This window comes from Mus caroli, chromosome 13 (genome assembly GCF_900094665.2).
Source record: "Mus caroli chromosome 13, CAROLI_EIJ_v1.1, whole genome shotgun sequence".
Lineage (NCBI taxonomy): Eukaryota > Metazoa > Chordata > Mammalia > Rodentia > Muridae > Mus > Mus caroli.
In genome coordinates this window covers 101,143,587-101,171,116 of record NC_034582.1, presented here as the reverse complement: position 1 = coordinate 101,171,116, position 27,530 = coordinate 101,143,587, and the positions used below count along the sequence as shown (strand labels likewise).

At 41.8% G+C, this 27,530-nt stretch overlaps 1 protein-coding gene across 2 annotated transcripts in view; it reads left to right on the top strand.

The window, feature by feature from the left end:
• Zswim6 (zinc finger SWIM-type containing 6) overlaps positions 1-27,530 on the top strand; it is a 163,838-nt gene that overhangs the window by 95,027 nt on the left and 41,281 nt on the right. For both annotated transcript variants that reach the window (XM_021180894.2, XM_029468625.1), the window contains exons 2-4: positions 5,271-5,627; positions 20,205-20,353; positions 24,020-24,170. In XM_021180894.2, coding sequence (XP_021036553.1) covers positions 5,271-5,627; positions 20,205-20,353; positions 24,020-24,170 — 657 coding nt within the window. The remainder of the gene's footprint in view (positions 1-5,270; positions 5,628-20,204; positions 20,354-24,019; positions 24,171-27,530) is intronic.

Here is a 27,530-nt window from a genome sequence, read left to right as displayed (position 1 = left end):
ATCCCTTTAGCTCCTTGGGTACTTTCTCCAGCTCCTACATTGGGGGCCCTGTGATCCATCCAATAGCTGACTGTGAAGTAGCTTCTTTGCTTGATGTATGTGGTGTGAGGACTCCATTTGCTAGGTGTGTGTGGCATGAGGGGGTTGTTTGCTAGGTGTGTGTGGTGTGAAGGGGAGTCTGGGCCTGAGCAGCTCTTAGCTTTGTCCCTACTTTATCTGGTGCAGAAAGAGGATGGGACCCACCTGCCATCTGCCAGAGCTGTCTGCCGGTTACCCGCTTCCTTTGCCTATCAAGGGTCTTGGCTGTTCCACTTGGCATTTTCAAGTGTGGACTGGGCATGTCTCCTCCCAGCCCCTACCCTCTGTGGCCATGCTACTTAATTTTCCTTTCACATTGTTTACTGCTGTAGTATTTGTATGTATTGAATGTAGGATGTTGTCTGTCTCATTCTTCTTCCCTGGCCTTCAGTCTGGTTAGTCAGGCTTTCTATTATGTTGTCTATTTAGTTGGCAGACTTTTCTCACTCCTAGAATTTCTCTCCAAAGAGCTACACCCTGGAGTGGCTGAGGTTCTGGCTGGGCTGCTTCCCAAGTGCTTTATAAGCATGGGAAGCAGTGGCAGCGCTGAGTTGTGGAGGGGTAAAGATCCACCTACGTATTGGTTACCTCTCCCCCCCCCCCCCGTGTCAACTGTGGTGTCAGGTAGTCCACAAAATTCAGAGTTCTGAGAACCTAAAGTACCAAAAAGGTATATGCCTCCAGAGACATCTACCCACTGACCTCAGGCTGCCCACCTACCCCAGGCTTCAGGCTCTCCAGAATTGATAAGCTTGGCTCCCTATCATTGAGGGAGCCTGTCTGTCCCTGTGCACGCTCTGTGTGAACCATGCCTCTGATGCCTGCATTTTTGACCTGCCAAGAGTCCGGTCCTCTCACTCTCTACCACTGTCTCACATCTGTGCCTCAGTCTGGGGCTATGGAAGGTTAAAGTCAGACTCTAGGATGTGGTCCCTATCATCATGTCTTTAGGGTAGTGTAGTATTGAATAAGTTCATCCTCAGAACAGTGCTCACTGCTCTCTTAGTCATATACAAAGACAACATGGGGTTCTGATAGTGCTGCAGGAGTCACTGACCAGACACAACCTAGGTGCAGTAGAGACTTAAGTGACCTTAGGCTAGGCCAGCCAGTCTCTTTTCTTAATTGCTGGCCGGTTTGCCTTTCAAATAAGGTTTCCATTTGCCCTTCTGCTTGCTGCAGAGGCACCCAGTCACCCAATCGCCAATCCGCTTCCTGCTCAGCTTGGATGGCTGGGGTTCCATTTGTCTTCCATCTCCTTAGTGCTTCTAATTGTCTTCCATCTCCTTAGTGCTTCTAAACTGGTTTGTTACCACCTTTGTGACTTTCAGAAGTCCTTCCATGGCCCCATTGAATAGTGCCTGTGCTTATCCTGGCTTCTCCTTAAACAGATTACCCAGTTTGTGATCCACCATATCAGGAGCTCAACTTTGTGGGGTTTGTTGTTGTTGTTGTTGTTGTTATTTTTGAAACAAGGTCTCACTATAGTCTGGACAGTCTTGAACTTAAAAATAACTGCCTGCCTCTGCCTCTCTGCCTCTCTGCCTCTCTGCCTCTCTGCCTCTCTGCCTCTCTGCCTCTCTGCCTCTCTGCCTCTCTGCCTCTCTGCCTCTCTGCCTCTCTGCCTCTCTGCCTCTCTGCCTCTCTGCCTCTCTGCCTCTCTGCCTCTGCCTCGTGGAGTGTTGGAATTAAAGGCATGTGTCACTACACCCAGGTCCAAACATATTTTAGAAGGCAGCTTATAGTAATTTCTTCAGTTTAATGATTTAGAAATGTTTCACCAGGTAATAATAGTACAGGATTGTCCCCTTTTCTGTGCCCTTAGTGCTTGTCCGAAAACAGGTAGTCATGGTTTGTCAGAACTCCAGAAAGACAAAACCCATTCTTGGGTTATTGTCCTGAGTTCATTCAGCACCTAAGAGATACCACGGTGGAGAGGAGGAGGGATGCAGGTGAGGCAGGATGTCTTCCTGGCCCTCTTGCTGTGATGGAGGGACACACAACCTCCTTGCTCCTCTTCTGTGTGCATTGGCATGATCTTAGAACACACAGATGTTAGTGGAATACCAAAAGTTGCTCAGGCTGAAGAGGTCAAAACACCATTCTACAATCCTGAGGTCAGCGTAGTGGGAGTTCTTCATCCTGACTCCCTGTCTTGTCCCTGTCTTCTTGTCCCTTGTCCAGAGCTATCTTTTCCATATGAATGTGTGATCTTCTTGTGTTTGAGGTAAAGCCTTGCACCTCATAACCCTCACCTGAAGGCAGAGAGAAAATTGCCCCACATTAGATCAGCCCCTGTGTGTTAAATAACTGCTGTAAAATCAGTTTGGAGAAGTCTCACTGACCTGACAGCAGTGCTTTTCCTAACAAAGACAGGCCATCTGAAGAGTCAAGGTAGAGAGTAAGGGAGAAAGAAAGCCATGAGACACTCGAGGATGGCTCCCTGTCCCCTGGTCGGCTGGATAGCGTGGCCAGGCATAAGGCACAAGCAGCAGTTGACTGCTAGTTACTATTTAGAAATATTTCCATCAGATAAGGCTGGAATTCTTAAAGGGATTTGGGCACTTGAAAGGTGACGTTTGAATTAGGAAAAAAAATATAAAATACTTTAATCTTTGAGCACAGATTAATGAAGTTTTGTGACCTATTTTGTGTTTGTAACTTCATATCTTTTGGGTTAAGTTGTTTTGAGAGTTAAAATATTTAAAAGTTTGATTTTAAAAGCTGAATAGACAAATAATCAATGCTGGTTGTGCAGTTGGAAAACCCCCCTTTCTGCATTAGTGCTACTGTATCTTTGTCCAGTATCTGACTTGTAGTGTGGCGCTTACATGACAAGGGTCGGTTTTTTTTTTTTTTTTTTTTTTTTTTTTTTTTTTTGCACTAGCTGCCTGAGGGCTCCATCAGTTTTCTTCAGGATCGTTTCTCTTTAATGGTAATTAGTATTGTTTAGAATACCTATTCAATTATCACCTTGTTGGCTCTTGATTATGATGCTGATTGCATGTGTAGTTGTGTCTGTGTGCTTGCATGCATGTGTGCATGTGTGTACGCCCCACACGTGTTGCTGAAGATTGATCTCGGGGCCTGTACCATGCTAGGAATGTGCTCTCCGCCCAGCCCATGTGGTGAGCTGTGGAGGACGGGTTAGTCCTGCTCTTCTGAGTCCTCCCTTATGGGCTTCATCCACGTTTAGAATTCTCCAATGTCATTTTTATGGAGGGACAAAGTCTCTCATGAGGTGGACAAGGAGAAAGGTGATCGTTTTAAGTGGGAAGATGTTCACTTTATAAATTCCAGTGTACAGCTCTTAACCTGCTGTGGTGTCTGACATATGTGTATGACATATGGAAACAGTTTTTCTTGCACTAAATATCTAGAATGTGGTTGGAGCCTTTCTTCTGAGTTAGACACTTTTTTTTTGTCTTATCTTTGCCTATTCCATGCATGTTTTTATTACTACATATATTACATCTGGTATGTACTGACTAAGGCAGGATCACCGTAATTTCTCACTTTTTCACATTTTTCAGGTATTTACTTTGTCTATTAACATTTTTAGTAGTAAAAATGTAATAGTGCTTATTTAATAGTGCTTTCTCTCCATAGAGAACTTTTTATCAGAGGGATAAAGGAAACTAGAATGTCAATTTTAAAAAAATATATGTATTTTATATATGTAAGTACATTGTACCTGTCTTCAGGCACACCAGAAGAGGGCATCGGATCCCATTACAGATGGTTGTGAGCCACCATGTGGTTGCTGGGAATTGAACTCAGGATCTCTGGAAGAACAGCCAGTGTTCTTAACCACCAAGCCATCTCTCCATTTCATAGAATGTCTATTTTTAAATAGATTATATTTGTGGGGGAAAAACCCCAAATATCTATTATATGACAATTTTCAAATTTTCCTACTGTGAACCAATAATTTGTGTTTATGGAATACCCTTTTAAAATTGATTTGTTTGGTAAAAAAAAAAAAAATGTTACAACACATTTATCTTGTCAAGATGAAATTACCTTTCTCTGGGAGGTTTTTGTTCTTTGGGGTAACTCAGAAGAGGCAGTAAGAGGGGTGCCAATGTCATCTATGAATCCTTGCCATTGGCTGCCAGTCATTCTCAAGCCACGTGCAATGCTTCTCCAGTTTTCATGTGGGTTGTGAAGGGGAATTCAGTCACCATCTTGATGATTTTTTTTTTTTTTTTGACGTAGCATAAATAGCAAATGTCCAAGAAAACACAGAGGGCCTCCTGATTTCAGGTTTGTCCCTCACCGGTAAAGGTGGCTTGGGGGTGGGTGGCTGGCTGAATGGATGCTTGCTTATCTCTTCCTCTACCCAGCACCCCCAAACTTCACGGAAGCTTTTCCATGCATTTAGGGAAGAAGTAGAGGTTTGCTGGCCAAATAGGAACTGCTTGGTACTCAGTGGTTATGGGAGGCATTTGCCTTAGCTAGAACTCTCCAAGGGCAATCAGCCTCCTCAATGGGGCAGGCATTCCACTTCCAGATTGTTGTATGTAGTGTATAGCCGGCCATCGATGATGGAACGTGTGAAAGATTCCTGTCTGCTTCTGAACTGAAGGTGTGTTGCCTTCAGTGCCCTTTTCTTAGTGGTGATATCACACTGTGGAGCAGGTTGTATAACCTCGTATTTAAGCTTTCCTCTGTGCAGGGTTAAAAACATAATCACATGAGTGACTCGGACTGTGATATGCATGAACAGCTCTCCCTGTAGCTACTGTTGATAGATACGGGTCAGAGTTTGTGAAAGGGACGTCTGCTATGTTGCTGTGTTACTGGTTGCTTCGTGGCAGACCAGAACAAATTTTCGGGGGTGGGGGAGCAAAGTTTGGCTGAGAAAAAATGATAAATAAGCCAGGTGATTTATACTTGACATTTTACACATATAAGAGGGAAGACAAGAACGAGATCTTGGTCACGTGTCCCACGTGTGAGCACTGTAGTGATGCTGTAAAGTAATTGTTTGCTTAGGTGTGACCAAGGGGAACTGCTGCTGTTGACTGACACTTGTCTTCTCCCTGTTAGAGAAAGCCATGGTCACCATTGGCTTGAATGTGTCCACGTGTTTCTCCTTGCTTCGCTGTCCAGAGTCACCTGTTTCCAGAGTGAGGACTTGCAGTGGCATCTGCGTGCAGAAGCTGACCTCTTCTTTTCTTGTCACCTAGGTTTCCACTTGAGTGGCACAGTGACAGAACCTGCAATACAATCGGAGCCAGAAACCGTTTGCAACGTGGCCATCAGCTTTGATCGTTGCAAGATTACCTCAGTGACCTGCAGCTGTGGAAACAAGGACATATTTTATTGTGCCCATGTTGTGGCACTGTCTTTATACCGCATCCGCAAGCCAGAGCAGGTCAAACTGCATCTTCCCATTTCAGAGACTCTCTTTCAGATGAACAGAGATCAGCTACAAAAGTTTGTTCAGTATTTGATCACAGTGCACCACACAGAAGTCTTGCCAACTGCGCAGAAGCTAGCAGATGAAATTCTCTCCCAGAATTCAGAAATCAACCAAGTTCATGGTGAGTATGACAGGCGATGTCAGTTTTCTCTAGATTATTTTTCATTTACCAGTCCAATTATGCATAAAGTGAAGTGTTAGAAGTGGGGCCTCAGTAATGCTGATAGAGAGATTAGCTTAGCATGATAGCCTACAGCATTTCTTAGGAAGCGTTTTGTGCTGGAAGGCAAGCCCTTTTGGGGAGAGCTAGGAAATAGGGTCTTGTTAGGTGTGGCTCAGGTGTGGCCTTGAACTCAAGATTGTCCCTCCTCAGCCTCCTCCTGCCTCTGCCTCCCACCTACCTGGAATAACATGTATGCCACAGCACATCTGACTGGTTTTTTGTTTGGTGGGTTGGTTGGTTGTTGGTTTGGTTTGGTTTGGGTTTTTTTTTGTGTGTGTGCTCAGAAAGATCTCATTTGTTTAAAAAAAAAATGTGTCTTACGCTTCATTTAGTTACATTTCAGATAACAATTCGATATTAGTTATATAAAACACTTGTCATTTAATTTATACTTTTTAGCAAATGCATGTGTACATTCTTATTTTTTCACTTTCAAATTTACTTCCTAGTGTAGGAAAACTTTTATGTAGTACTTTATAAAAGAAAATAAACTTTGGAAAATTATTACAACCTAGAGTTTATGGTATGTGTAGGCTAAAAAAAAAACACTTTTAAATTAGCTCAAAAGAATATATGAAACAGTTCAGAAATAATATCCACCAACATTTTCTCATGCAACATACTAATAAAATGTAAATAATGCTAGCCTGGGGAGACGGCTCATCTATTGAAAGTGCTGGTTTTGCAAGCAGGAGGGCCTGACTTGTACCCCAGAACCCATGTTTAAAAGGCCAGGCATGTTGGCACCCCTGGAAATGGTGTGCTGGCAGGGCAAAGACAGAGGACCTGCATAGTGTACTTAGCAAGTTTCAGGTCAGTGTCTTAAATCAAACATACACACATACACACCCCCCCCACACACACACACACCCCCAAAGCCTGGTGCAAGGCACCCAAGGAGTAACACCTGTGGCTTTAACTTCTGGCCGCTGCATACACAACACAGGCTGCCTGTGCTTTTAAAATACTTAGAAATAATTTTATGAGAAAAATACATTGCATAAAGTGTCACAGTCTTGGCTAAGCAGTATGGGGACCTAATATTATTGAATTTATTCTAGTTACATTATTTTGAGGTATGGAACAAGACATTCAACCTCATTCATTTAGTTTTGTGAGTTTCTTCAAAGCCATTACTTCATAGCACAGGTAGACATGTTTAGGGAAAGCAGCGCTATGTCATTTAAAAGCTGTAAGATGGTACTCTGATTGTATATGAAGTCTGAACACTGCTAACATATACTGCAAACCAGCACCCAGGCTAAGCAGGAGGTGGCTCTGAGCTCTTGTGAGATCTCCATGCCCTGCCCCATATGCTCCTCCTTGATTTGTGTTACAATCATATCCTGGGTAGTGGTGACATTTTTATATCATTAAATGCTGATATAACTTGATCTATTCTATCTTACTTAAAGTCTTAATAGTAGAATTTGTCCATCTTTCATGTGCCTGTAATTCATTTGTTTTCTTGTATTGGGTGTTTACCTGTCTAATCTAGGGAAGTACAGTGTGACCCACATATACATATAAATGTAAATATTCTAATAAATACAATTTAAAAAATAAAAAGCAAAACTAATTTTATGCCATTTCCTGATACATGTAATAAATACTGCTTCAAAAAATATTTATATAGTTTATATTTTTATATCACTCCTATTCTTGGGTTTTCAATTTTTTGTTTGTTTGTTTGTTTGTTTGTTTTTGGTTTTTTTGAGACGGGGTTTCTCTGTGTAGTCCTGGCTGTCCTGGAACTCACTCTGTAGACCAGGCTGGCCTCAAACTCAGAAATCAGCCTGCCTCTGCCTCCCAAGTGCTGGTATTAAAGGTGTGTGCCACCACGCCCGGCTATGGTTTTCAATATTTTGTAAGTAAAATTCAGTATATCCCTCTCAATGAATCTGCAAGATTTTATACTGTGAGGTTTATGATGAGGTATAAAACAGCAAGCAATATCAATAGCTTACAATGGTTACATTTGTGTGTCAGTGATTGTATGTAAATAGTATATGTGTGCACCGTATACTTATGTGTGTGCATATCATCATTTAGGGAAGTTTATAATTTTTCATATGAAGTTTGAAATTTGGTGCCTGTTTCATGCTTATAACACCCCAAGTCACATGAGAGCCACCTGCAAGTCTGCAGCTGTGTGTGATAGAAAACAGTACCATGTCCCTGGTTCTTGGTCCATTTCCGCTGTTGATGGGCCTTGTTTACAACAGAGATGCTATGAACGTTCTTTTAGAAGTCTCTTGGTACTGTGCTGTGCGTAGTTTTTATGTCAGGCAAACTCATTCGGACACATTTCTTCTGCTGCTCCCCATGTCAGGCCCTGCTTCATTTACATAGCTATCATAAGGGGTGTGAAGCATTTCACTTGGAAGGGGCTGCCCCTGCAGGGGAATAAACAACTGCTGCAAAGGAGCCTTTGGCCTACAGAAAGGGCTTGCATGTAGGAGCTTCTCTCTGTAGAAGGTATCTGCTCTATAGCATTGTCTTACTCAACCCCCGCTGCCTTGTGAAAAGTCACACCACCTACAGTCATCCCAGAGATTTCTCAAGAGCATTTAGGGCAGTGGTTCTCAACATGTAGGTCACAGCCCCCTTTAGGGTCACATATGAGATAGTTACATTTCATAACAGCAAAATTACAGTTACGAAGTAGCAATGAAATAGATTTATGACTGGGGTCACCACAGCATGAGGAACTGTATTAAAGGGTCGCAGTATTAGGAAGGTTGAGAACCACTGATCTGGGACTTATTAAATGTTTCAGTGGACAAATAGGATATAGTTCTTTCTTTCTTTCTTTCTTTCTTTCTTTCTTTCTTTCTTTTAGTTCAAATAACCCATTAAGGTCACTTTGTTCTCTGAATTTTAATTTAATTGAAGGTGTCATCAGTAATTATATATTCGATGAATTTACCTTACTTTGAAGGTTAAGAGCTCCCAAAGATTATCTAAAAAAACTGGTTTTAGTCCATTACCATGTTGAAAATACACTATGATTGTTTACAGGAACGAGTTCACATAATATTCTTTCAGAATCTCTTAGCTTGACAAGGCAGTGTTTAAGGGAACTGTGATGAACAGCGCAGGCTAGCCTGGAATCTGAACTGCTGTGATGAGCAGCGCAGGCTAGCCTGGAATGTGATTTTCCCAGCTTGTCTATGAGAAGAGGTGCTTGAGAGCAGAGAAGCTGCCAGCTTTCTCACTACTTAATTCCTCCCCAGGTTTGGGCCTGGACACGGGCCCTTTACACAAGCTGTCTACTGCCTACCACACCTGTAGGACAGTGGTCAGGAGGGGCAGCAAACAGGTGTGGCCTTACAAGATGAAGTGGGAAATATCTTCCCTGGAGGGCCTCACTTCAACTGTTAGATTAATGACACGGTGAAGAGCAGGGCTAAGTGTTCCACAGGCATTTGACCACGTGCCTTCAAACACCTGTAAATAAAACATTCTTTTTTAAAAATTAAGTCTGTTTTCAAAAACAGTACTTCCTTGTATGATTTTAGGTTGTTGTTTTTGTTTTAGAAAATCAAGAAAAATTAATTCCGTTAATTTTTTATATTAATCCTCCCACTGTGCACTTGGCATTGCAAGTGTACAGTTGCAGTAGCATGCATACCTTGATTCCTCTACTCACACACACAGTGAAGGCTGGGTGAATACAGTGTGTCATAACAGCCGTCTTGGTCAGCTCTTTCTTTATTTCATTGTGTTTCATACAGTTTTCTATGACTTTATGAAAAAAGTTAAATCACTGTTATTGATGTTAATATCCTACCAAGGAGATTGCAGCCGTGTATCTTTTCAAGCAATCTCTTTGCTTTTATCTTTATACCCTAATAAAACTTTTCCACCTTTGATACTGTGTTTTTTAAAGAGGCGAGCATCTTTGCTAAGTACTTGCCAATAGATTTATTGATTTCCAAGTACTGACTTCACTCCTTAGTCAAGTGAGTTGGTGCTTGTCTGGCTTTGCTTCCTATTAAAGGTGATGCTCTAGCCAGGTGTGGTGGTGTGTGCTGTAATTTCAGTTCCCTAAGGAGGCAGAAGCAGAACTCGGACTTTGAGGCCAGCCTGGTTTATATATATAGGAAGATCCAGTCTCAAAGTACGCCCCAAAGGAGATGGCATTCTAAGCTGGCAAATTGTGGCTTAGAGATGGAATATTGAACTTGAACACGAGTCCAGGATTGTCAATGGATATGTGGAACACATTTTCTCTCATATTTAAAATGCTCATGTCTTTTATGAAAAAATGATGCTATGGATATATATGGTAATGCTAAGAACAAATTCAGCCTTATCTCCTTGGCCCTCACACCATAGTTTGAGAAGATAACAGAAGGCTAGCAGAGTGGCTTAGCAGCCACGGGTGCCCGCCACCAAGCCTGACTACCTGCCACTCTCCACCATTGGAAAGAGAGAACAGATTCCTACAGGCTGCCCTCTGACCTCCCTTATGCATGCCATGGCTCCTGTACACCCATAAGGCCCCTCCCACATAGCAAATCAAGAACTGGCCATGAAAATGAAAGTCAGAGGGAGTCTGCTTTCCCCAGACTCTGTGACAGCCACCCCCACCCCACCCTGAGCCTTTGGTTTTACTGCGCTAGCTTGTACTGGGCTAGCTACAAGAAAGGAAAAGGTTAAAGGGACACCATATTGACCTTGACCTTAAGTGAAGGAGGAGGTCATTTAGTGACCCTTTCAAACCTAGGCCCTGGACCACTTCCCAAAGTGTGCCAGTGCTCTTGCACATACCCTGATACCATCTCAGTAAGTGCACTGCAGAGCACATTCACTGGTGTGTCAGAGAAGGGGTGGCTTGACTTCTAAAGGCCAACTCATCTGACCCATCTAACCCATCTGACCCATCTAACTCATCTAACTCATCTAACCCATCTAACCCATCTAACCCATCTAACCCATCTAACCCGTCTAACCCGTCTAACCCATCTAATTCATCTGACCCATCTGACCCATCTGACCCATCTGACTCATCTGACCCATCTGACCCATCTGACCCATCTAACCCATCTAATTCATCTGACCCATCTGACCCATCTAACCCATCTGACCCATCTAACCCATCTAATTCATCTGACCCATCTGACCCATCTAACCCATCTGACCCATCTAACCCATCTGACCCATCTGACACATCTAACCCATCTGACACATCTAACCCATCTGACACATCTAACCCATCTAATTCATCTGACCCATCTAACCCATCTAACCCATCTGACCCATCTAATTCATCTAATCCATCTGACCCATCTAACCCATCTGACCCATCTAATTCATCTAACCCATCTGACCCATCTAACCCATCTGACCCATCTGACCCATCTGACCCATCTGACCCATCTGACCCATCTGACCCATCTGACCCATCTAACCCATCTAATTCATCTGACCCATCTGACCCATCTAACCCATCTGACTCATCTGACCCATCTGACCCATCTGACCCATCTAACCCATCTAATTCATCTGACCCATCTGACCCATCTAATTCATCTAACCCATCTAACTCATCTAACCCATCTAACCCATCTGACCCATCTAACCCATCTAACCCATCTGACCCATCTAACTCATCTAACCCATCTGACCCATCTGACCCATCTAACCCATCTGACCCATCTAACCCATCTAACTCATCTAACCCATCTAACTCATCTAACCCATCTAACCCATCTGACCCATCTGACCCATCTGACCCATCTAACCCATCTGACCCATCTAACCCATCTAACCCATCTGACCCATCTAACCCATCTAATTCATCTGACCCATCTAACCCCTCTGACCCATCTAACCCATCTGACCCATCTAACCCATCTAACTCATCTAACCCATCTGACCTATCTGACCCATCTAACCCATCTAACCCATCTGACCCATCTAACTCATCTAACCCATCTGACCCATCTAACCCATCTAATTCATCTAACCCATCTGACCCATCTGACCCATCTGACCCATCTGCGGTAACAGAAGACAACCAGGGTCCACACTTAAAGGTCCCATCTCCTGTTGTTTCTCCCCAGTGTGCATTGGATATTACTGTATTTCTCTTTAAAAATTAGTTTATTTTTATTGAAAATTATGGTTTTTTCATATAAGATTTTGATCATTTTTCTTTTTATATAACTAATACTATAAATCCACCTTGCCTGCCTATCCATGTCTTCTTAGTTTAGCCTTCAAATATTTGTCTGGATCGTTTTATTCATCAGTGTTCATAAGCCTCCCAGTTACTATCAAACACACATGCACACGCACACACACGTTCTCTTTACACTCAACTGTAAACATGGAGACTTGTATTATGACCTGCATATGTTGGGAGCATGTCTGAGCACAACGCATAATAAGCACCCCCTCATATTTTTTAAAACAATCCCCTTTAAATTCTGTCTTGTTCTTAGTAGGAAATTGGTGATTTATTTCATAAGAACACGTAAACACGTTTGAAATCCACTGGTGACAGTTGGGGTGTCATCTGATGCGGGGCTGCATGTGAAGTTTCCCTTCCCTTTATCTCCCTGTGGGTGGTCACATTCGCTGTATTAGACTTGCGTTAGCAAACAGCCTTTGGAAGTATCCCAGGGAGGTCTTTGATTATTACTAACCTGTTTTTACTGTGACGCACTCTAATGTTGACAGTTGGCACAGTCCATGTATGATCTACTGGTGGTCAACACAATAATCAATACGCCGCAGGTGAGGAAGCCTCTGGAACTGCACTATCTCAGAAAAGTAGTGCTGTGAGCCCTATAGAAAACTCTGAAGAATAATGTGAAGATAAAAGTGTAAGTCCTCCCAACTCCAGTGTCCCACGGTAGCACCCCGTGAAGACAGCATTGTCTATGCCCTATAAAATAGGTTTTCCTTTGTGAACATACATACACACATCTGCACATTCAACTTGAAGTTTCCTAAATGGGTATAGCTAACTTGCTTTAGTTTTAGTGTTGTAAGTTATGCAGTTGTCCCTTGCATGGGTATAGTTAATTATTAACCTCATGAGTGATGTACAAGAGGGATAGCCCAGCTTGTCCTATCTAGAAGTGTTGCTGTTGGGACCATTACTTAGTATGTGAGGTTTTGGGGTTTTTTTAATTTTTAATTTTTTTTTTTTGGTTTTTAATTTTTTGAAGTAATAGAGTTCCAGTAGTATAAATGCCAGAATAAATGATATATGCATTTTGGATTTTTATAATTAGTACCAAATCTCCCTCTAAAAATGATATTTTACCCTAAATCATAACCAAAATGGACTCTGTGACCCACAGCTGTCCATATGTAGATATGGACATCCACACCCATATGTGTAGGTTATAGCATATCTTTCCTTCACACAGAGCCTCAGCACTTTCATTTAGCAAAAGAAGTCATCTTGAAGTTGAATGTCTCTTAATTTGGAGGAATTACAAATTCTCCCACCCATGAGGGATTTCTCTGGTGTAATGCGGATATCTGCACTCTACAGCCTCTAGATGCAGATCAACTAACACATCACAGTGTCGGTGATAACTATGAGTACGTGAGCTCAGTAGCCTTCATCATGTCCCGCTGACTTCATCCGCATGTGCCTTCCCCCTCATCCTGCAGGCATCTCTGATGCCCTGAGCCTGCATCTGTGGAGAAACCACTAGCCACAACCAGTCTCCTTCGTTGTTCTTCCTCTTTTAGTTGATCCTCAGATCTCTGTGTTAGCTAGGTGAGCCGACTTTCTCACTGCCCGCCATGGGTTGCTTACACCTCCCTATGTGGCCTGGTCAGTAGTTAATAAGTAGTTAATGAGTCTTTGAAGTACTCAGAGTGAGGCTCTAGCCGCTGGTCCCTGTGCTTTCTAACTAGTTACTGGGGGCCAGGGATCTCCTTAGGCCTAAGTTTTCTGAGTACCTATTCCATAAGATGGGGAAAGTTCAAAGGGTGAACATCACTAGACCCTGTTATCACTGTCACTATGATGTGAGCTGAGCTGCAGCTATAGGCTAGAGAGTCAGTAGTAAATAATGAAGGAAAATATTTGCAGACTCTTTTGTTTTATTGTATTATTTTGCTTGTTGGTTGTTTTTTTGTTTTGTTTTGTTTTTGTTGCTTTTTTTGGGAAACAGTGCTCCACCTCCTGAGACGACAGGTGTGTGCCACCATACCCAGGTCACAAGCCAGCATTTTAAAGCATCATTTAAAATAAGCAGAGCAGACTATTATTGCTAGGGCTTGCCAAGTATGGAATAGCCCCTTCTAATAAAGGCTGAGGCTTTTGATTTAAAAAGAAAACCTTCAGAGAACTTGGCATAACAATTTATATTTGTGTACCAAGTCATTGTTAGGACATTTTATCAGAGAAATAATGGAAAATGACTTACCTGCTACTATGTAGCTTTTTTTTAATGCTGTTTGTATGCTACATTTTTAATGAGTGTTAGAAAAACATAAACACACTTTATTGCTTTTTACCCATAAAAGATACATGGATAAACTCCTGAAGACTGAAGTAAATGAAATGATATTAAGAGCTGAGGGATGGTCAGAAGAGGGGACCGGGTGGACAAGGGTCTGGAACTGACAGCTCTGTCTGAAGCCAAGACACGTCCGTTGGCACGTGCCACTCATTTCCTTCCTTGGCCTCTAGCTAAAGAAAGGTAATTGGTTAGAACATCAGTGGGCACGCCGTGAGCTAAGAACCAGGCCCCTCTCTCTACAGCTTCTGGAGAAGCCGCCACATCCTCTCCCAGTGGTAGACTGAATGGAATGGCTGTAGAGGAACTGAGGGTCTCGCTGCTTGAACTACAGCAGAATTATAAACTGAAATAAAAGCATTAGTCAGACACTATCTTAAAATGAGAATTAAAGAATGGAATATGAATCTTTTCTAAAGAACATGGCTATTCAGTACATGTTTTACCATATTTTTTTAAGTGTTCTACTTTATGCTCTAAAGAAAGACTTTTTTTTTTGAATCTTACAACACTAAAACTTTGCTGTTTTGCCCTTTCACCTCCTGGAGAGACTCCTGGTTGATGTGATGGTTTTGCCCTCTGTTTGTAAGACAGGCATACCCATTGACTTGATGTCGTCTAGCATGAACAGTGGGCACTGAAACGGTATGCTAGCGCTCTTCCATAGGTCCCCAAGACACTAGTCACCTCTGCAGTGTAGACATCTGCTGCCTGCATCCTGCCCAAGTAGAGGGAATTGGATAATTTTGACAAAGGAGAGTGTTACTTCTAAGTATAAGTGGCTCAAAGCATTCTCTAGGGGGACAGTGAGAAGGTTCAGTGGATGAGGCACATGCCAACAAGTCTGAGGACCTGAGTTCAAGTCCCAGTGCTCACTTGACGTGCACACCACACTAAGTAAATGTAGAAAAATGAGCGCCTGGAGAGACAATCTCCTGGAAGCAGTTGGTCACAGTAGAGTCAGAGAAGAGAAAGAGTCACCTTCTGCATTAGCCCTCAAAATACACCACACGCCCGCAGCGACTGTGTCTTCATGGTTCAGTTTATAATGTACACGCTGAGTCAGTGCTAGCTAATGTCGAGGAGAGACGGTCGTTTCAATACACATCTTAAAATGTGCTTCCTTTGGAACGGGGAGAGGTGCCTGAGTGGTACCTCGGGATCCTGAGTACTTGCCTCTATAATTAAGATCCACGACATGCCAAGACACTTAGCATTCTCTCTAATGGCAGAATCCTTGTTCTTTCCTACTTGAAGGAGAAAAATCTGAACGAGTAGGTCTGAAGTGGAGCCAAGGCATCTGGTATACCCTAGGAACTTTCATAGGTTTTAATAGCGGGAACTAGGTAGTAGACTTCTACTAGACAGACGTTCTTCGTGTCCACGAATTCTCCTTTGCTTCCTCCTCTGCTGTCACAGTGTGAAGGTGGAAGGTCAGTCAGACTCACATACCTGTCTGGAGGCAAGGAACTGTTTCCTGCTGACCACCCCAACTCCCACTCCAGGGACCACCCATCACTCCCACCCTGTGGACAGTTTTCTTTTCCCCAAAGGCTTGAAACTGAAGAATTGAAATTTAGTAACAAAATACCCACCATGTTTGACTATACACTGTAAATATTATAGCACTTATGAGTAAGAACAGAAATCAAAGTAGCTTTTAAAAGCATTTAATGTATGGATGTAGTGATTCTGGTTCCTGCCTAATTCAGGATATTTATTATAGTAAATATGTATATAAATGAACTATGTTTTTCTTTGCATTTTCTTTTCAAAGTTAAATGCTTAGAGGGTTATCTCTGATTATAGATAACCATTAATAAGTAGAAATAGATCCTGCAGCTCTTACATTTTTATATAATGGCAAGTCATAGCATTCTAAAGTGTACAATCAAGACACATTGGGATTCAAATAGTTAACCCTCAGATTTAAAGTTTATTTTTCAATATTTATTTATTATCGAACAGGCTAACTGGTCAACTGTGCTGAAGGTGGGACCTGTGGTCTTGCCTATGGTGGGCAGACAGTTTACCACAGAGTTGTATCCCTGTTCTAGCATTAAAGCTTAATATATGCATTTATACATTGGGGATAAAGTTGTAGTAATTAGTGAGATATTTAGTCTTTTGGTCTATAATGTATGTGGTGCATACCTTTATATGTAAAGTATATCAAATAAAATAGTTTACCCATTAGTTATGTTTGCTTTCATTGTTATAACTAAATAACCAAATTTTCCTACAGTGTATCAGCAATTTTTATTGCCTGATTGGTGTTTTTACTCCGGTAATGTAGACTATTGCATCAAGATGGAAGCCTGAGAAACATAAAGGATAAATATTCTTTCTAAACTATTCCTTGAACTGGGATCCTAATGCAGGCTTAGAACCTTACTTACTGTGGAATTCACAGCCTCCTCCCCATACTACTCTTACAAAGTAGGCTGATTCTGGTAGAATACCAAAATACCCCCAAACACGCAGAGGCAAACCAAGTGTAGTTGTTTCTCCAATTGGGCAATAACCAGAGTCAGCCTGTCTGCCTGCCTGTCTGTCTGTCTCTCTCTCTCTCCTTCCCCCTCCCCACATGTATTTCTGTCTGTCTGTCTGTCTGTCTGCCTGCCTCTCTCTCCCTCTCTTTCCTTTCCCTTCTCCCCCAATGTGTGTATGTGTGTAACTGATTCCTTGAAGTTTTAAACTGTAATATATTTTAAAGCTGTTACTTTTAAGTTGGGGGAGGAATCGTTGATCATTATTTAATTCAAGTCAAGAATAATTCCCAGATTATAATATCATTTGTTACTCTTTGCTTCAGATAATTAAGAATTGAGTATAGTCCACAATTTTTAGAGGGTCTCTTAACATAGGTCACTTTGCCAGTTCAGGCCTTAGAAAATAACTTTGTTACCTCCAATTTAAGTTCATACCTACTTAAAATCCTACTTGGATGACTGAACCCTGCATTTCTCTCAGAGTTCAGGACCCCGCAACTGAGAGAGCCCTTACTTGGAACACAGCACAGCCAGCCTCTGGTCAAGGAAGCTCAGGTGTAGATGAGAACTCTGTGTCGAGGAGGGAGTTCCAACGGAACACACCCACAAGAAATTACCAGGCAGCCATTCTGAGAGTAGATGGTGGATGTTAGTCCAAATCGTCCGAAGGAAGAGTAGAAAGGAATGATAAGTAGCCGACGTGAGCTGCCCCTGAGATTTCCAGGGGCGGGGGAAGGGGGAACTTAGAAGTTGAGACCCTGTAGTTTAGTTATTTGGAGAGTGTCTTCTGAAAACATTTCCATAAAGAATCTATAGCTGTCTTTCCACAGAGGGTATTATGAGAAGGTCCCTCTGGATTCCTCTGAGATATTCAGATATCTCAGATATCTTCAGCCTTTCAAAAAGAGTCCTTAGAGAGAAAGGTTACTTTTGGGGGGTTCCTCCTCTTTTCCGATACTTTCCTGGAAGTGGTTTCCAGATTGTTTGGGCAGTAGGGACAGACAAAAATCCGCACACTTACAGGCGGGCCAGAAGCCTAATGGCCCAGCCCCCAGTTAGAACAACTCTTTCCTCTTCTGGGAAAGACCCCGCTCTTCTGAGAGGCCACCCATTCCCACTGTGCTCCCTGCCTTTGCTCGAGCAGTTACGCGGGGCTTCCCTGGGCTCTATCCTGGCTGCCTTTCTAAAGCTGCGCTGTCTCCCATAGCATGCCCTCCTTCCTGATGAAGATCTGCTGCTCTCCTTTTGTCCTGTCTCCAAGGTATTCCGTATTCCAGACTCACTATATTTAAAATTGATCTCCCAAGTCTAAGCATTCTGTGTCAGTGAAGTGTCCCGCATTCTGTATAGTAATTTAGTCTAGAAACCAGCGCTCTGTGCGTGCCCCGATCTTACCCTCCCTCATGCTCACGTCTTTACCAAGTCTTCCTGAATCTGTATTACCTTTCCCAGACAGTTTGTGTAAGGAGATGATAATGCATGGTCTTTTTAAAAGCCTCCTTGTCACCATAAACTTAGTGTGCACATGTATATTTTTCTTCCTTTGTTATTTTCATTCAACAGTATTTTTAGATGTGTTTCTATGGTCTTACACGGAGATTATCCCCATTCATTCTCATGGCTACCTAATTAATATTTCATGATAGAATGTTGCGATTGATGCGTATCGGGGTGAAGAGTATTGCGTACTTCTACCACAGAGAGCACCCTTCATGAGTTCCCACCCATTGTCCCCAGTGAAGAGAACCTGGGCTGCTTAGCTCACAGCCCCAGTGTCTTTCTGTCTTCCAGGGTTGTCTGTGCTGCTCCATCCTGGGCCTCAGCTCTCAGGTTGGATAAACTTGTCTTCCTCCCGTACACCATGCTTCTTTCTGCCCACGTTCTTTTTTTAGCCCCTCACGTGACCCATCCCTCTTTTCCCTGCCTATAGATGACTTCTAATTAGCTTCTAATCTTCTTAAGACAGCTCTCTCAGCTCCTTGCCATTTCCTCAAGGTATTGTATTCTAGCAATCTATAGCCAACTTGGCGTTCTGGTAAGTCTTCAGAACTCTGACTTATCTTTAAAGAGCGCCCACCATTCAGTACTACACATACACATACATTTGTATTTATCATTATTTCACCGATTTTCCTCCTACTCAAAACCATGCTTTCCTTGTAGTGTATTCAATTCAACTATAGTATGGTATAAAATTAATGTAAAGGATTATAACATGTCATTTAAAAAAAATGATACAGGCCAGATCAAGTTCCAGGACAGCCAGGACTACACACACACACACGAAACAGAATAGCAAATATCACACCATTTCATTTATGCTAAGGGTGTTTCTTTCCAGTCGGACTTTTCAGTTTAATATACACCTGTGGTCATATAAGCACATTAATGCATAACCATTGTGTAAATTGTATTTACTATTATAGGTACAAGTTTTTTAAAAAACAGACTTTAAATGAATTAAGAACAGGAATTCTGTGTGTTTTGGAATGTCATTATATCTCCACGGCTTGCCAAGAGGCAGGTCACCAGAGATGACAGCTGTGGACATACCGACCGACTGAGTGAATGAATAAATGTCACTTTTTAGCGTGGCTCTTATCCCACTGTACCCTTTCTCCTAGGGTCAAGCAGACCCAGTTCCTATGGAGACACAGTGATTATCTCCTTGGTCAGTTAATTTCAAATTCAATCATTAAATGACAAGTAACATAGAATCATATCTATTGAATAAAATGTTCTCATATTTAAAAGCCCTTAACACGCCTTTGTTTTATTTTCTCAACAAATACTGAGGCTTCAGTTTTTTTTCCCCTAAGTATCTGGGTAACTTTTAAATTTCTCTGGTAGCCTTCACTTGCTGGGTTTATTACATAGCTGTTATCTTTTGTGTGTACTTCAGCAATAAAATATTTATGCAGTTTGGCAAGGTAATACTACAACCTGAGTTAGTACAACAGCTGCAGTGCCTGCTCCCTTGTGTCTTGATTTCCCTTTTTAATCTTTGCTTTCTTCAAGTAAAGACTTGCGTCAGCATGTTGTTTCTACAGTAGCAGATAATGGTGAGGCTTCTTGAGTTAACATAGGGAAGGGTGAAGGACTCTGCCGAGGTGACTTGTTCCATATTTCTGGGTGTCTTTGAGAAATATTTTTCTGCTATGTCCTACATAGATCTTCCTACGTCATGCATTTGCGATAAGACACTTTTTCTGTGGCTCTTCAACTCTTTAGAGAACTTGTAAACCTCTCTTTAACAGGGAAGTCCTTGGGTCCAACAGTATTCTGCCCTTAACTAAGCACAGAATAGGAGCGGCTTGGAACTCCACAGTGATTTACATTCATTTCAGGCATAAATTGGTCGGTGTAATTGAAACTAAGATAAACTTTACACGTGTCTAGACAGAAACAGAGTCTGACTTCTTTCCAACCTTTTTCTCAAGGTCTCTGCGTACAGTCTTCATCCAGTGTGCTTTCCCTTGGCTTTCCAGGTGCTCCTGACCCTACGGCGGGTGCTAGTATTGACGATGAGAACTGCTGGCACTTGGATGAAGAGCAGGTGCAAGAACAGGTGAAACTGTTCCTCTCCCAGGGAGGGTACCACGGATCAGGAAAGCAGCTCAACCTGCTCTTTGCAAAGGTATGGTTGTCAGTTTTGAAGACATACTCCAAGTATAGGGGCATATATATGGTAACTGTGTAAGATCCTGTATGGACTGAGATGGAGATTTTAAGCTAATGAACCAGTGAGAAACTTATGTTACAAGGTTTAACTTGTTTAATTGACTTTCAGCAGCATAGGAGGCCATTTTTGCCTCTCTCAGTTACTATAAAGTGATGCTAATTTGTTACATTTTAAAGAGAAAATTTCTTTCAATATCAAAAACAGTGTAAATCGTTTGAATGTTACTTGACATCCTCTCAAGTGTTTTTTTTTTTTCTTTCTTTCTAGTTTTCCCACATGGAGCATAACCATAAACATAACACTTCTTCTACACATACAGCTTAGTAATTTTAGTGATACTTAATGTTAGTTTCAATCTGTAAATTAGTTTCCTAGACTTGAGAGTTCTAATTTCACTATGTGTATAAACTTAAAACTTGAGAAATTTGTCAGCTATAAAGCTTTGAGGTGAAGTCTATAACTGATAAATTCCTCATCTATAAAACCTACAGTAACATATCTCTTTCCATTGTTTTGATAGTAGGGCTAAAGAATGGTGTTATGTTTATTTCAACCACTAAAAACAAATGACCCAAGAACTAGCTGGGATCCTTAAGACAAGTTCTCTGGATCACAAGCATTGCAGAACATTTGCTACCATGAAATCATTTCAAATACTGGATAAAATGCTTTTCAAAAATAATACTTAGGGCTGGCAAGATGGCTTGGCGAGTAAAGAGCTCCCTGCATGAGCATGAGAAGCCCAGAGCCCAGAAAGCTGGGTGTGGTGGCATGCGTGTATTCTCAGCCTTAGGGAGTGAAATACAAAAGCCCAGACAGTGGGTTAGTTACAGACGTCCAGGTTCAGTGATAGACGTCACCAAAAGGAACAGGTGGAAAGTGATAGGAGCCCTCCGTCAGCCTCTGACCTCTGACCTCTGGCCTCCACTCTGTGAGCACACATGCTTGATAACCTGTACATGGACACATACTTATGCCCCTCCTCCCCAAACACACACACTAAACCAATGCTCAACCATTATATTCCCCTTGAGGATTAGTCATTGTTGTAGATAATGGACTAGCATTGTTTTTAGGAGAACAGTTAATTTTATTAGTTGATCCTTTTGTTAAACAGCTTCTCTGGTATTCACAAAAATTGAAAGTTGTGCTTTAATGTTTTGTGTTCATTCATTTTCAATTCAGAAAGATTAACATGAATTTTCTTATTAAATATGGCCAGAGACTAGTGTGCTCCATTAACAAGATTTATAGGCTGTATGTAGATTGTCAGGTTTACAAAAGTTTGTCTATACTGTAATGCATTTAAATCTATAGAGATTTAATCTATCACACATAATTTCACTATTATATGTTACACAGGTACTTCATATTCTTTAAAGTTATTTGGAATTATATTAGCTGTAAACAATAGATGTACCTGAGATGATGACTGTACAGTTTGGGTTTGTATGCTCAACAATTAAGCATTTGTTTCATGACTGGTGCTGACTACTAGCTTAGAGATTTGTCAGTATAAGAAATAAATCACATCCATTAGATTTGCAGAGGAAGCCCTTCATGTGTATTCATGTCTGCACAGCACCTTGTGGCCAAATGAAAACAAGGTAGAATGTGTATTTTTAAGCCAGTATACAGTTGTCACTTTTGTCCCTATGTGTTACATATGTATTAGATATACATGTGAAGTAATAGAGGTAGCTAATTTTGGAGTTGTATAGATGTGTATAGTGTCTTTAACCTTAGGGAAATGCGGACTCTGATTCCAGTTGTTATTTTTGTCATTGGACAGTTGCTTAGTTTCTTCTCTGAGGCTTGGTTTTATAGAATTCATGAAATGGGGGTTATGATCTGGTCTAGTCTACACATTTTTTGGAAATTCAGTGGTGAACATAAACATCCATCAAACTCTTTAAGTGTCGTGTCCAGCAAATGACAGCTCCCCACTTGTGACTTTCTCCTCCCTCCATACTGGGAATAAGCTTTTAGGATAGCCTTTGGGTTCAGTGCTTGCAGGTGCTTTACAAGACTCAGATGCACAAGGAGCTGAGGGAGGTCAGTACTTACGATAGCCCAAGCCTAAGGTAGAGGGCCTGTGGTCTGTGTGGGCTGCTGTATTGCAGATGAGTCCATTTTTTTTCCTTGCCTTGCCTTTCATGTCAAATCCTGAACAAAGAGCCCCCTTCCCCACCCATAGGACCCTGTTCCAGTAATTTACCACACGGACAACTGGTGTTAGGGTTCTCACATGATGAATACGAACTGAGAGTCATACACTTCGAGGTTGTATGTGTAATGAAATTAATGGTTTCTTTTAGAGAGACTCATCTTGGTGGGTTGTTTTGTTCTTTTATTTGGGAAATTTAGCACAGAGAAATGGGCAGTTTAGAATTTTAGTTTTGACTGTCTGACTTCAGTTAAGCCAGAGACTGGTTTTGTTGTTTTGGTGCATTGTGGAGCATTGACATAGAGTGAACATTCTTAAACCCTCAAGTTCTGTCCAGTTCCTCCTCTTGTTGCTAAAACCTCAGCTGAGTGAGTGTCCACAGCCCATTGTGACTCCAGGTTCTGTACTGACAGATCTGACCATCCATAGGCTGAACATAAGGACCATTTCCATTGACCATGTACAGATTTTTTTCCCTCTTTGTCACCCTTGGGTACCCCGATGTATTAACAACACAGTATCGTGTTATATTGAATCATAACTTAATGATGATTTAAAGTGTCCATGTAGAAATATTAGAAACTGGGCAACTGCAGATTATACTGTTTCCATGAAGTCTGGAACTCACAGATTACAGTATGCTAGTGCTCTTGTTTGAAATAATTCAGCAAGAAAGAACATTCCCGAATTATTAATATATCTGAAAAAGTAAACTTTTAGCATGATTTTTGTGAAAATAATAAGAAACCTTGAGTTCTGGGGTAAAATTGATGAATTGTGTGATATGTGAATTCACTATCAGATCAATTTACAGAAGTCCTAAGCCACAGTGGAGTGCCTTGGGTTCTGCTGCTCCGGTGGTAAGCATAGTCAGTAGGACAGTCAGGAGCATGTGAAACTGTTTGTCATTGTGTGTGTGTGTGTGTGTGTGTGTGTGTGTGTGTGTGTTGTCTCCTTACGGTGTTTCTGTGGTCCAGCAATGGTGTGCCGTCACACCCTTATGAAGCATCAACACCTTGCTAAAACCACTTTCTGTGAGCGTGCCAGTTTCAGATACCTTTTTCTGTGTACTTCATCTACTTTGTTAAATATAGGCTGACCAGAGGCTAGGTTTGGGTTAGATAAAAGACACACTCTGAGGGAAACCTTAAAAACGGAAGGCAGAAGCCAGGTGCTATGTATGGTACATGCCTGTAATGTCAGCAGTCAAGAGGCTGAAACAAGAAGACCGTGAGTTAGAGGTCAAATTGAGCTGTACAGCAAGGTCCTAGCATAAGACTCTGCATGTGTACATGCATGTGTGTGATGGAGGATTGCTTCTCATACTTCTGTGTGCCTAAGGACTTGTGAAATCATCTCACTCATACACACATACAAACACAGAAATAAGGTGTTTGTCTCTTGTGTTATTTATTTACTTACAAAGTTTGTTTTTTGTTTGTTTCCCCCTCTAGGTGCGGGAAATGTTGAAGATGAGAGACTCCAATGGGGCCCGTATGTTGACCTTGATCACAGAGCAGTTCATGGCTGACCCTCGCCTGTCACTTTGGAGGCAGCAAGGCACTGCAATGACTGACAAGTATAGGCAGCTCTGGGATGAGCTTGGTAAATGAGTTTCCTGTCAAACTGCATTGGGCTGTGTGTAGATAAGACTGCAGTTGGATATTTAAGAGCATGGTCCAAGGGATGCGGGAGAGAGCAGCTCTATGCTAGCCTGTGCCAGGGTGCTCTGGGCAGTTGAGTGGGCAAAGCTCAGGCCACTGTTTGAAGCAAGCAGCTGTGGCAGGGTTAGGGTGTTGAGTAGAGTGAGCACAGGAATCTCCCTTTAGGTACTTGGCGAAAGGTTCTGTATGTTTGCAATGAATGGCTTTCATCATAGGACTGGTTAGTGACTATTTAATCTCAGTTTTTGAGTCTGCCTTCCTTTTTTTCCTTCATTGAAATTCTCAAAAACGATTTGAATAGCTCACTTTTTTCCAGCCAATACAGACCTAGGTCAACCATTGCTCTTGAGAATGAAAAAGATAGGGCAAGCTCTAAAATTTATTGTCTAAAATCTCTGGTCATTACAGATATAAATATATCAGGTAGTTGAACAAAATGAGGCCTTTTCTTGTGTTAACCATGAAAATACTGAGTGTGAGTTTCCTTGTCCAATGCTCATTGCTACAGAAATTTTTTTAAAAAATTGACATTAATTTCATAAGAGGAAAATGCTTGCTGTACGCGTAGAGTTAGTGACATTTCTGTTGACAAGTGGCAAACCACTATTTGATTCATTTTGATCCCAGGCCTAGATAGCTCAAGAGGAACAGTTGTCTGTGAAGGTTCTGTCTGATCACACGGAAGGCACTTTCGGGAGCAACTATTTGGAGACAAGGAAACTGAACCTCAGGGAGAGCCTAGAACTTGATGATGTGGAGTTTTTAGGATTGTATGACAAGCTCCTAAAAACCTGAAGTCAGGGTTTCTTTCCTGCTTCTCCAGGAACGTGACTCATGGTAGAAACTCTGGTGGGTTTGTTTCTATACAAGTAGGTCTGCTACTTGCCAAATATTAAAGTGTATCTGTGAATGTTTTTCTACAGTGTTTCTTAAAAATAGTGTATTGTGTCCAGTACTTTACTTGATCTCCTGAAAATCTGATAGTAGCTCCCCCCAACCCAGTCAAATTTAAGTCGATCTATGAACAGTAAGCAGCTTCCATCTATGGACAGTAAACAGCTTCCATGTGTTGCCTGGGGGTTTGAGGCATAGTGTGGAATTGAAGAAGAAAGGGTAATACATGGTTTAAGTAAACATTTTTTTAACAGAAAAAAAGTGAATGATTTAGCTTTCCAAATCAGGCCTTCTTAGCTTGTGACTCTGTAGTACATGATGAAGTCACTCGTTGGTTCATAAAGGTGAAAAAGGACTAGCATTGAAAACCAATAACGAAGGGGATAGTGTAGGGAAAATACCGGATTACTATGAAGTGTATAAAATTTTAAGCTGTGGCACTCAGAAGTATGAAAGCATAAATAACTGGTTAGGAAAACAAGTGCCACTTGAATATTTTCAAAGTGCCAAGAAAAGAGAAAAAAAGAAAAAAAAAAGAAAGAATACAAATGATAATGTAGAGTGAAGTTTGCATGATTCACATTTAATCTGTAGTCACATCTCACCTTTCCATGCTGGCTTTGGAAAATGTATGCCGAGACCATCAGTCAGCAGTAGGACTTCTCATTGGACAGAAGTTTTTGGCAGCTGATACATATTCCCAAGACAGGACTGCTCTACAGAGACCCAGTCTTTACTCAAGATGTTTGATTGCAGACAAGGATCAAGAACACAACTATAAACACACACACACACACACACACACACTCATACAAAAACCCACACGCGCTCTCTCTCACCTCCTCCCTCCCCCAAGCCCCTCCCTGAAATCATTGGTAGAGTAGTGAACTCCGCCTGTGTACTCTGATGCCAAGTGGGATCTAAAGTTTGTGAAGAATCTCCCACAGAAGTCATAGTATCGATCACATCCTAGTATCTGTTCACCAAAAAATTAACTTAAAGTTCCTTCTAGACTCCAAAAGGAAAGGCTTTTGCTTCTTAATAAAATGGGGGAATTTGACTTTGTGCCCCTACACAGGGCTCACAGTGCTTCAAGGCGCTGCTTTGGAATTAAATGCTGAGCACTGCCAGATGCCAGACATTGAAGAGAGGCTGAGTTTTGTCGGCAAATGGGATCTGCAAGTTAATTGGTGTTTTCTGCAGGCTTCTGGCTGTGAAATGAAATTGGAAGCCCTTTAGCCACATGGATAATACAGGACCTGAATACAAATGTCACATGTCACCATCAGGACCCACTGTGAGACAATGGTGTTCCCACTCCAACATTGCACCATTACAGATCATTTAAATATGGGGATTACATTTAAACTAAAAGCCCCATTTGCCTTTTACTGCAATTTAAATGTCCTCTTAGCAAAAGCTAAGTGACAAATTAAATGGAAAAAGTGCCCACATTTTTAAAGCTGTAATGCAAAACAACCTTTTATTGCTTCTCATGTGCCACGGATGAATCATTATACTTGTCAACCCTAAACCAAGCCGTAATTGGAGTAGCTCCTGCTATCAACGTGGGGCCGCTCCCTCCGTGACAGCTTAATAAAGCCGAAACTGTTAAATTAAATCTCAGATGCTTAACTCCTTAGCACCAGTGGATTCGATGGGTCCATGTCTGGCAGTGGCCAATGCACCAGGAAAGGAAAAAAAAAGATTCCTGGCACGAAAGCTTCCATGGGCTAAGAGTGAACCGGCACCCTAGCCAAGTAACTCTGCTTCTTGGCAAAGGACTTGGAGCCATCAGGTTGTCAGCTAGGAGACGACAGAGTCTTTTTCAAAGGACCAGATAGCCCCCTTCCCAAGATGCGTAACTTTCTGGTTAGATGTGATTTATGCAGTTTCACACTGTTGATGCTTCAGAAGTAGTTGAAAGTAACACATTCATTTTTTTTTAACTTTTCCTTTTCATATAAATATGCAAAGTTGGTTTCAGTAGCCCATTTCTTCCCCGTTCTCCGGCTCCCAGAGGGGCTCCTTGTTCCCAGGATTTCCTGTGCCTGTGATACTCATTCTGTCTGGGTAATCTTTGTGACTCTCTCCCTGATGCTCATACTGTGGGACAGAATAGATACAGATGCACTCTGTTACGACCTTCTGTTACACCTCATTGGCACATGCATTTATCTTGGGCATGAATCAGTCTCTCAAATATTAATATTACTCTCTGTGTGTGATGCTCATTTTCCAAAACATACAACAGTATTCTGAAGATGAGCAACTTTGCATCCTCAGCAGCTGTCGGGGAAAGAAAGGACTGCAATCTTAAGGCAGAGAAGAAAGCCCGTGGTGCTGGTGGAACGGCCGCAGGTTTGATCAGGGCCTTGCCTTTGGCAGTCTATGGAAGACGTACGTC